The sequence below is a fragment of the Gasterosteus aculeatus genome, chromosome 7 (assembly GCF_964276395.1).
Source record: "Gasterosteus aculeatus chromosome 7, fGasAcu3.hap1.1, whole genome shotgun sequence".
Classification (NCBI taxonomy): domain Eukaryota; kingdom Metazoa; phylum Chordata; class Actinopteri; order Perciformes; family Gasterosteidae; genus Gasterosteus; species Gasterosteus aculeatus.
Window position 1 is genome coordinate 13,976,584 of NC_135694.1, and position 11,402 is coordinate 13,987,985.

The 11,402-nt window shown below is 41.3% G+C and overlaps 1 protein-coding gene across 1 annotated transcript; it reads right to left on the reverse strand.

Annotated features, from left to right (window-relative positions):
• Window positions 1-1,278: 1,278 nt before the first annotated feature.
• smfn (small fragment nuclease) lies at window positions 1,279-4,968 on the reverse strand. The gene is made up of 7 exons (XM_040179947.2): window positions 4,559-4,968; window positions 4,200-4,283; window positions 4,040-4,117; window positions 2,246-2,357; window positions 2,043-2,151; window positions 1,750-1,803; window positions 1,279-1,605 (listed from the first exon to the last, which is right to left on the reverse strand). Exons 1-7 carry the CDS (start codon window positions 4,667-4,669, stop codon window positions 1,485-1,487), a joined length of 669 nt encoding a protein of 222 aa, XP_040035881.1. The 5' UTR covers window positions 4,670-4,968; the 3' UTR covers window positions 1,279-1,484.
• Window positions 4,969-11,402: the final 6,434 nt, after the last annotated feature.

An 11,402-nucleotide genomic window follows, 5' to 3' on the forward strand; every position in this document is an offset into this window, starting at 1 on the left:
TCAATGAGTTTATTATGTTAGACGTGTTTGGAGAAGCCTGTTACGGACCGTCTCATGCACCCGAGGAAACACATGGATCTCTGCTGGCCGACAGTCTGCTGAACAGCCCCGAGCTGTTAAACGGGTCTTCATCTCCACGCACATCTTTCTCTGAAGCACCGCGGCTTCAGCCTGCAAACAGTCAGCTAAACCGAGACAGCGGAGCTAAACTAAGTGCAAATTCAAACTCGCCGAAGCGTAAAATAGTCGCGGCCCGTAGTCGGTGCACAAGAACCACAGTACAGTAAAGGTTTATGAAGGTATACATGGGCATAGAGGAGGTCAGTTTGAAAAGGAATCGAGTGAAAGTAGAGTAACCTTTTGTGCATATGCTTTAAAGACAGTTCAAAGATTGGGATATGACACTCCAAATATTGAGAATGTAATTTTTACGGATTTTATCTAACATTGGATAGGAAAAATCTGCCCCTTTTCAGCTGAATTGTAGTCATTTGACTTCTGTCTGTACTTACGGCTTGTATTGATTTCTGTATTGTTTATAATTGTTTCTATATTCTAGTTAGTAATAAATACTTAATCACAAAGCAACTCAAGATTCTTTTGATTGCTCACAAGGGCTAAATCCACAAATTTCCACAATTTCCAATGCTATTAATTCAGTGATGGAATGTGAACATTGAAGGTCTGTACAGTGCAATTTTTATAGGTACCCTATACGTTATATTTTCTGCTAATGTATAATTATACTGCAGCTCATCTTTCACTTGTACATTTGATATAATTTGCTAGTTTGCAAATCCATATCTATAAAGATAGATCATTATAGATTTTAGACTACTCAAATACCAGCTGCAACATAAACATTAAGTTGCCAAGTGAAAAGTCCCAAACTGAAAGATTAGCTGCAACATAAAAAAAACAATTTATCAAAGTGAAAGTATACATAGTTAATCTGATATTCGTCAAGGAAGTGCCTCAGAAGATCAGATTTCAGTTTCATGCTGTCTTCATGAAAAGCTGATCCATCACAATGCTGCATTTTCCCTGGTTTCAGATCAAGAATAGCTGGTATGAAATGGTTTATAGGATTGTCTTCACACTTCCCTGAAGAAAGGGACTCAGAACTGCAGTTTCCCGTTTCCATTAAAACCTCAGGCTTTCACCTCTTTACCGGTGAAGCTGCCTTTACACATTTTAAGCACCCAAAAAACTCTTCAGGTTGGTAACAGCTCAAAAGTGGATTGTGATGATTTGAAAAAGAAGGAGCTTCAGAAAAGGTGATTTTACAGTTGTCATTTTAATGAAAAACCAATGTTTTTTTTTTTATTGATACTGAAACAAAGGATCATTGGGCAGTTAAAATGTTATAAATGAAAACTAAACTAATGTAAAAAATCACATGAATCCAATTGACTGAGGAAACTATATTCTTGAAGAAATAAGGGAATATAACACTGAAGGTTCCATAGCTTCCTTCAAAAGTGCTAACTGTTAATGCTCCCTTGGCATTCTACAATCTTGTGCTTCTGGTCCTCTGAAGCTTTGAAGACGCTGGCTCTGTAGTACTGCAGCTCTTTGATGCTCTCGTGGATGTCATCCAAGGCCCTGGAAGACAAAATAACACTTTAAGGCCGACTCTCATATGTTCAAAGGACTCAGCAGTTACTTTGGTAGTACAAAGTATGGGAGTACAAAGTATCATACTTGACAGCAACAAAGGCAAAACCAATTTAGATTTTTATTTTTTACCTGTGGGCTGCTTTCTTGAGAGGCACCATTTTGAATTCCTCTGGAAACCACCGCCTGATAGCATTTAAAGAACAAACATAAATTGAAGAGAGCCATGTTGTCATCAAAGTAGATGCGCAAGTTACAGACTCAGCGAGAGACTGCAATAATAAAACTGGGCCTTTGACTTGGAAACTGATTAATGAAAGATAATTTGTGGGGATATAAGGAAATAACAAGGCTTCAATGGGATGAAATGTGATAAATATACAAATCCTCATGCAACTTTATGAAACTGTCACACAAATACTGGCCTGCAAAGTTCCTTAATGGTGCTGACATCAACAATTCGATAGTGAAGATGATACATAAACTGGGGCATGTACTTGTCCAGGAACCTCTTGTCGGCATGCACAGAGTTTCCTGCAAAAAAAGAACAATCATTGGACATGAATGTAGGAGCAAACGTATATGAGAAAAATCACAATTCTGTTGCTGATGCTAAAGAGTTGCTCACCGGCAAGGGGACACTGTCCAGGCGGGGTATGCTGTCTGATAAAGGACAGGAACTCGTACTGTGCCTGCTCCAGGGTGATGTTACTGTCCTGTACAGCCTGCGTCAGTCCTGACTGAGACACAGTTACACCACTGAACACTTCTAACAGAAGTTTATAACACACTATCCTTTTGTCTGCTGTATCTGGACCCAAAACCCCTAGATAGTTGAGAATTATCACATTGACGGGTCCATTCTATTGCCGTGAGGGCCAAGTGCAGGGCAATGTTCCCGGGAAGCCGCCATGCGTTCCTCCTTGGCCGGCCGACTGCTAGCAGGACTGGGACCCTCATCTCTCCCAGCAGCCCTGCCACGGAGCGCGACGCCCTGCCGGCGATTGAACCCGCCGGGCCAACCTCCCAGACTGGCGCGGCATTTTATGCACTGCTAGGCTAAGCCAGCTGCCAGGCTTATTTCACCCCACCAAAGACCACCAGTTTACCACTAAAAGGCAGTGGTTTGGAAGACGTCAGTGTTTCCCACACAGAGACTAATTTGTGGCGGTGCGCCACAGATTCAACACCGGCCGCCACACATTGCGTTTGGTGTATTTTATTTTATTATTTTAACGCTATTTAAATCACGCAGCGTCTTGCTTCAGCTGCATTTCTTTTCCCTGCTCTCCCTCAGTCTCTGTCACTCACACGCCTTGCGTGTTTTTTTAGCAAGCCCCACAAAAAAAGAGAGAAGTTGCACACTTTGCACATGTAGGCTGTAACAACAAGTAGTAAGGGTGTGAAATGTGTACTACAGCTATGGGAGTTGTATGTACTGTGAATTGTGTATAGTTCTATCTAGCAATGTGTGTTTTAGTACGACGTCTGTCGCACTCCACACATTGACGTTGGATCTGTGGGAAACACTGAACGTCCTGGCTAAATGTCGGGAGATTGTTGGGCAAACACAGCCATCAAATGATGGAGTGATGGAGTTGAGAGCACAGCAAACTGCACGAGGACAGCAGGAAGAGAAGAAGAAGTGGCTAGTTCAGCATGTTCCACCTTGGATACAATTAAACAACACTGTCTAATATACACGCTTTCGAAAAGTGATTACTCATCAATTGTAAGATTTAGTCTTTAGAAGAAAAATAAACTTTTATTCGCAATTAATGAATTTAAAATAGTGTGATAATATAATATAATCCGGTGCGCCTTATAGTGCGGAAAATACGGTAATAGGAAAAACTGAAGGCTAGAACAACCCACATATCCAACACCAACAACTCAGAGCAGCAATACATTCAACTACAGTCTCAACACAATGAGATATCAAAAAGCTTTTTAAAATTGTTGACGAGCTAAATCCAATGATTCACCACAACAATTTGGTAATGATTAGACAGAGCAAGCACAGCATGTGGATACACAGTAACGGTATCAATCAAACGACTCACATTTGACTGAAATCTGTCAGAACGAAAACTCAGACACGCACAATTTGGTTTAGGGAGAGGGAAAAGGCCATTCAGTTTCCCCAGTTTGGGTACAGTGTGTTAGCTCAATAAACTGCTACCTGAATTTGGTGTGTTTGCATTCTAGTCATTACATGTGGGGGTAGTTTCCAGCTTCATGTGACTGTCACAATATCAGGTAAGCTCACTTAAAGATGGATGGATACATTTTTTTGTCATTGCCAGAATACTGTTATTACTGACTGGGCCATTTCAAAATGAGTCAAGCTTGCAACACAGAGACCGCAGAAACAATGAATTTTACGTTTTTCTTCCAAACCTCGACCACAAAGGCGGCTTACCTTTCCATGGTGCTCTTTGCACCAATCTGACATCCCTTCCAGCAGCGTGTTTGGCTGGTTAATAATCAAGTTGGGACCCTGCCAACCAATAATGGATGAGTTAATGAAAATGCTCGAAAGAAGAGAAGTTGCAGTCTAATTGTGTTCATGTCTGTATTACCTCAGCCAGAATATTCAAGTCTGAGTCAGTGACAATGCAGGCCATCTCAATTATCTGGTCCTTCTCAATGTCCAAACCTGTCATCTGAAAAAACACACACAAAGAGTTCTCCAAGATCCAAGTCAACTTGCTGTATTTATCTAAACATTTTATATTCTGCTAGGTTATACACATATTCTTATCCTTCGAAAAAAATCTGTATAACGTTACATCAGTAGTTAACGTTATATGTTGATGCATGTTGTTGTATTGCTGCAAACTACAGTGAACAAAATGCCGTTATGTCGACGTCAGCTTGGCGTGTTACATGTCATTAACGTATTTTATCACTTAAAAACAGTTTAAGCTCTATGACTTACCTCCAGGTCCACCCAAACCATTCGCTGGGATTCTGCGACGGACAACATGTTGATTTGCCGGGACACTTGAATGTCAACTCTTGAACCGAATCTGAAAGTTAATAGGTACATTACACGTTTAAATAGTAAACCTTTCGGCAAAACAGCACTGCGGTAGGAACAAAACGCTGCCTCGCCGGGCCGGAAGAAACGTTCCCTCCTTCTTCTTCTTCTTCTTCTTCTTTTGCTTTTTATGGCGGTTGGCAAACAACTTTCGGGTGTATTACCGCCACCCACTAATCTGGAGTGTGGATTTAAGGAAATTAAACCTCTACTAGACCAAAACAAAACAAAACAAAAAATTCTCAAATTCTATTCATTAGTCTTGTATTCTCTAAATATGCCAACAGCAGTTCCCAACACTTGTCCCTAATGCCCTCCTTCAGTATTTCGCTTATATTTGCCTCTCCCAGCTCTCTTAGCCCCTTTCTCAGGACTTCTCTCTCTGCCTCGTACCTCTGACATGCCATCAAAACATGGTCCACAGTTTCCTCTTCTTGACAGTATTCGCACCTTCCATTTCGATGTTTCCCAACCGTATAGAGGGAACTGTTAAGACCAGTATGGCCATTTCTTAGCCTTGTCATTACCCTCTCCTCTTTTCTATTTCGTCCACCAGCTCCTACACTCCCAACCAATGGTTTATTTTTAAACAGATATCTTCCTTTTCTCCCTTTATTCCATTCATTCTGCCATATCGTTTTGATTTGTCCCTTAATCACCCCTTTAGCTTCTGCCTTACTCATCTTTATGTCGACTATATTTCTCCCACACTTCAGCGCCCTTTTTGCTGCTTTATCCGCCTCCTCATTTCCCTCGACTCCAACATGGGCAGGGACCCACACAAACCTAACTGCCATCGGCATTTGATGGGTTCTGAATAGAGATTGTAGGATTTCGAACATTAAATCTTCTCTGCTTTTGGAGTGGCAAAACTTCAGACTCGTTAGCACTGCACATGAGTCTGATGCTATTACCACTCTCTCTGGCCTGACGTCCTCTACCCACTGTAGTGCAAAAACTATGGCCATCATCTCGCATGTAAACACTGATAGGTCATTACTGAGTCTTTTCCCACACTCATACTGGAATTCTGGTATTACTGCTGCAGCTGCTGTTCTACCAGTTTCAGGGTCCTTAGCTCTGTCTGTATATATTTGTATATAGCTATGGTAATTCCTCCTGATATAAGACTTGCAGATCTTACATTTACCCCCACCCTCATATCTCATCAGTTCAAGTAGTCCCAGGTCCACTTCAGGCTGTGGCAGTAACCAAGGAGGAACAGCTGGCTGCACCACTGCTGGAGAGTAACTCCTATTTAGTATACCTAGTTCCCTAGCCTTCTCCCTAGCAACCCAACCAAAGCTCTTTGATGGCGCTTTATCATGTTCCCAGCACGGCTCAATTGCACTTATTGTTGGATGATTGATATGTCCTTGCAGACTGGCCCAATATGTCATCATTATCTGTGTCCTTCTCAATTCCAACGGCATTTCCCCCATTTCCACCTGCAATGCCGGCACTGATGTTGTTTTAAGGCCCCACTACATAGTCTTAATGCTTTTGTCTGTATTACATCTAATTTTCCCAACATGGTTTTAGACGCCGACCACAGCCACACACCCATAGTCTATTACTGATCTGATCAGTCCCATATACTGTATATAGCTTTTAAAGCAGCCCTGTCAGCTCCCCATTCTGTTCCCACCAAGCATCTCATTACATTTAAAACCTTTTTACATTTATTAACCACTTTCTCAATATGTCCCTTCCAGGTGAGCTTCGCATTAAACCACATTCCTAAAAATTTGTACGAGTCCATCCTTTTCAGCTCCTTCCCATATAAATACATTTTGCCCATTGTCCCAATTTTCTTTCTTGTAAAGAAAAGGGTATTTGTTATTTCCACTGAAAATCTAAATCCCCATTCCAATGACCACTGTTTCACTCTTTTGATTGTTTCCTGCATCTGTTTCACCACATATTCCACATTCCTACCTCTTTTCCACAGTGCCCCATCATCTGCAAATAAAGATCTCCCTATATTATGTGCAACATTTTCATATACATCATCAATCATTATTGAAAACAATAACGGACTAATCATACTTCCCTGCGGTGTTCCATTGTCCACCAAATGGCTGGCCGACACACACCTTCCCACTCTTACTTCTATTGAGCGCCCCACCAAAAATTGTTTAATCCATCTGAACATTTTACCCGATATTCCTAATTTCTTAATTTTGATTAATAGTCCCTCTTTCCACAGTAAATCATATGCTTTTTCCACATCAAAAAATACTGCAACTACCACTTCCTTATTCACGTGTGCCTTCCTCACCTCTGCTTCTAGACACGCTATTGGATCCGTTGTTCCCCTTCATTTTCTAAACCCACTTTGATATTTTGACCTAAGATTCCGTGTTTCCAAATAATAAGTTAGTCTTTCGGTTATCATTCGCTCCATGACTTTGCACATGTGGGAAGTCAATGCTATTGGTCTATAGTTTGCTGGATTAGTGGGATCTTTTCCTGGTTTCCTGATAGGTACAATCACTGCTTGTTTCCAAAGTCCTGGTAATTGTCCTTCCTGCCAAACTTTATTATACAAGTGCAAAATCACCGCTAGTGCTAAATCTGACAAATGGTTCAACATGATGTAACAAATCTGATCTTTACCTGGAGCAGTTAGCCCTGATTTTCTTATTTCCCTTTTTATTTCTTCCAAAGTGAAGGGAGCATTAATTGAATCTTCCCTCCCTTCATCTGTTTCTAACAATTCTTTATTTGCTTCCCGTGTTTTTTGTCTTCCATTTAAACTCTCCTCTGACATAATAGCAGAACTATGGACCTCAATCAGTGCTTTAGCTATCATTTCTGCCTTTGCTTCATCATCGCTAGCCACCACTCCGCCATTTTCCAATATTGGATACCCCCACCCCCATTTTATTCCACTCATTTTCTTAATCATTCCCCAAACTTGACTGATTGAAGTGCTTCTCCCTATTATGTTACAAAATGATCTCCAATACTTCCTTTTAGTTTCTTTAATAGTTTTACGTACTACTGCTTTCCTTCTCTTGTACTCTATTAAATTTATGAAATTATGGGTGTTTTTTAAGACCTTAAAAGCCTTATTCCTTTTCTTTATTACCTCACTGCACTCATCATTCATGGGACTAACTTCCGCCTCTTTGTACCGGTTTTCCTTAAAATTGCCTTTTTGGCAGCTCCAATTATTGCGTCTCTCACATTTCTATTAAATATTTCTATATCCTGATCTCTATCTATAACTTTAAACCTTGATTCACTGATTTCTCTAAATGTACCCCACTGAGCCTTTCCAAATACCCACCTTTCTGCTGTATCCTCTGCCCCCACCCTGCATCCTCTTCCTACTCCACAGAAAATAGGGTAATGATCACTTCCAGTTGAATGCTTCCATACCTCCCACACACAAATACCTGCCAATGACCGTGATACTATTGTCAGGTCTAAAATTGACTCCTTACCGGAGTTGTAATTAATTCTTGTGAAACTTCCATCATTTAAAATACAAGTCCCAAGGAGTCCATCACCTCCTCCACAATCAATCCATTCCTATCAGTCTCTTCCCCTCCCCAGAGAGTACTATGCGCATTAAAATCACCACACCAAATAACCCTTCTTCTGTCTAATCCCTTTATTGCCTCTAATGCTTCCAACTCCAATCGTTGACACGGATTGTAGAAGTTTACCACGATCAAACTTTCATCTCCTACCCACACTTCAACAACGACCTATTCTAGGTCTTTTCCTTTTCCTATTTCTCGATAAGAAATTCCTTGCCTAACAAAGGTAGCACATCCTCCCCATTACCCCGTTCTCTATCCCCTCTTATGCACACATATCCCTGAAACACAAAATCTGTGCTTGGTTTAAGCCATGTCTCTTCAACACATATTATATCCGGTTTATATTCTACCCCATTAAGAAAACTTTTAAATTCCTGGCCATTTGCTATTAGACTTCTTGCATTCCACTGTAGAATTAACATTATGACTATTCCTGTGAACTTAATTTTTTGTTTAATTGTTCCTGCTTTTTAAGCTCTTCCTGAACAGCCATCCCAGTTATCCCCTGAATATTTTATATTGCTGCACTCTTTACTATTATTTCAATCTTCTCAGATCTCCTGTTTGCTTGAAATGTGCAGTTAACTACTTCCGCCATGAAATATACAAAGTTTTCCTTATTTACTGTCAATATATTCCCATCTCCCCTTTGACTCTTTGCTACAGGTTGTTCATTTGCCTGCTGAGACGGTTCCTTCCTTGTTATATCCCCCCCCCCTCTCTCTCCATTCTACTCTCCCGCTGAACCATCTTTGCTGCTTCTGCATATGATATATTAATTTTCACTTTTAGCTGCTGCACTTCCACTGCCTTCTTTCTCACTTCACACCCACCATAGGCCACGCTATGTGCACCTCCGCAATTTGCATCTTCTTCTACTCTCAACCACCATGTTGCACACCTTTTTCAGCTTCATTGCTTTCTCTCTCTGTTCCTCATCCTTACATTTGATCAACAAGCCGCCATCAGCCAGCACCTTGGCCATCAGAATATCACCCACTTTCTCCTTTAACCCGCGGGTTAGAGCCACCGGACTCACTTTCCTAATATCATTACCTTCCTTGAATCTCAAAATTACTTTGAACCCCACATTCCCAACAATTCTCCTCCTCCCCTGCCTTCCTCTCTTCCTTCCAAACTACTACCAGATACACTATTACGATTCCTGGCTCGTTTATTTCTCCCTACCAGTCCAGTTATTGCACTCCATATCCTCACTCCTACTCTCTCCATCACTATTCTCTCCCATCCTTAGTCCAGTCACAGATCAGTTTATACACAATCCGCAGCTACTATTTCTCCGTGATTTACGTCAACGCCAGACCGCATGCTCTCCGAAATCTCGTCTGTGTCGCGCTCCTATGACGTCCGAGTCGGCTGCCAGCGCCACAACACAAACGTTCCCTCCTGCAAAGAGCCTCCAAAAAAAAAGGACGCCGTGCCGAGTTTCGCGAACACATTGACATTGTGGCTTATGGGTATTACGTCCGATTTGAACTGTGGTAAATCCAAAATCTCCTTAGAAAGGTTATGTCCAAAAACAATAAAACTAAATAGTCGTACCAAATCTCTTAATTGCATCGCGGTGTCCCTGACTTGCGTCCATTCCTTGCGTGTTAGCCCTCCCTCCAGTAATGCAAGGAGAGGAAACCATGCAAGGTGCGAGTAAATGAGGAAATATGCTTGTTCGAGATGAGCCATGCCTAGTCCCCTTTTCTTCTTCTGGTATTAGGGCGGTGAGCATCCCCCTTCTGCTCCGGATTGCGGATCAACCAATACTTACACTAACACTATTTTATCCTCCCAGAAAACAAACTGAACAATAATATTAAAAAATGAAAGGAAATTACCACGTATACCATGTTAACTAATGTTTTATCCTCCGTGTCTTACCCTATAGACCACCGGTCCCCAACCACAGGGCGAGCTAAAATGAGTAAGAAACAAACGTCCTTTGAGAGCTTCTTTTTGAAGGGGTTTTGTTTCAAGCACTAGCAGGGATTTTGAAAGAGACTAAGTCTAGACTTTTATTCTCCCAGCGGGTGCACAATCTTGCTTTAAAAGTGTTTGAGCATTACGTCACAACAGACCCAGAAACTGTGAAGGAATGGCTCTGTACCCATTTGTGAACAAACCAGGTGAATCAGAAATGCCTGTGCTAAAAGAAAATCAACTAGTGGAGATTTCAAATGAAAGTGGTCTTAAAAGTACATTTGAGACAAATCATTTGAGACAAAAGTGTTCTGGATTAAAATCAATGTCAATTTTATTTATATAGCACTTTTAAAGGCCAATGGCCAGCCAAAGTGCTTTACAGGATAAAAATAATCAGCAGCAATAAACAATACGAGCAAAAGCAAAACAAGCAAAAACAGTAAAAGGCAAACCAATAAAAGATCCAATACAGGTGAATTAATTCAGCCAAAGGCCAAAGTAAACAAGTGGGTCTTAAGGCGTGTTTTAAAAGTAGAAAGGCTCGTCGCAGACCGCATAGAAAACGGCAAAGCATTCCACAGTGTGGGGGCCGCTACTGCAAAGTCTCGATCTCCTTTCGTTTTAAGGAACAACCGAGGCACGTTCAGAACCAACTGGTCAGCTGACCTCAGGGCTCTGGAGGGTTGATGTACATTGATAAGGCTGGATAAATATTCTGGGACCAGTCCATGCAAAGACTTAAAAACAAATAAGATTCTTAAAATCAATTCTGAACCTAACCGGGAGTCAGTGGCGAAGGGAAAGCACTGGCGTTATGTGCCTAGGAGATGGGCTGCTGCATTCTGCACAAGCTGTAGACAGTTGAGTTCTGATTGGCAGATACCGACATACAGGGAGTTGCAATAGTCCAAACGCAAAGATATAAAAGCATGCATGACTTTTTCAAGATCAGCCCTTTTTAGATAGGGTTTGACTTTGACTAGAAGCTGAAGCTGAAAGAACCTAGCCTTAACCACAGAGCTATCTCACACCTGCTTGTCCAATTTAAACACCCCATCAATAATTACACCGCGGTTTTTGGCCTGGGAACCTATGTAAGGTGCTAGTGTGCTAAGGGAGCTGGCAAGGATCTGGACCAAGTCAGGGCGACCAAATAGCACAATCTGTTTTGTTTTCATTTAGTTTTAAGAAGTTTAGGTCCATCCATGTTTTAATGTCATGCAATCAAACACAGCATGAAGGGATTCATTGGA

What these genes read in the sequence shown, in the direction of transcription:
- smfn (XM_040179947.2), bottom strand. Translation starts at nt 4,669, where the DNA reads ATGTACCTATTAACTTTCAGATTCGGTTCAAGAGTTGACATTCAAGTG. An exon ending in GCAAAGAGCACCATGGAAAG is followed by an intron (nt 2,358 to 4,039) that starts GTAAGCCGCCTT and finishes ACTGTGTCTCAG; the next exon opens with TCAGGACTGACGCAGGCTGT. An exon ending in ACCATTAAGGAACTTTGCAG is followed by an intron (nt 1,804 to 2,042) that starts GCCAGTATTTGT and finishes AAATGCTATCAG; the next exon opens with GCGGTGGTTTCCAGAGGAAT.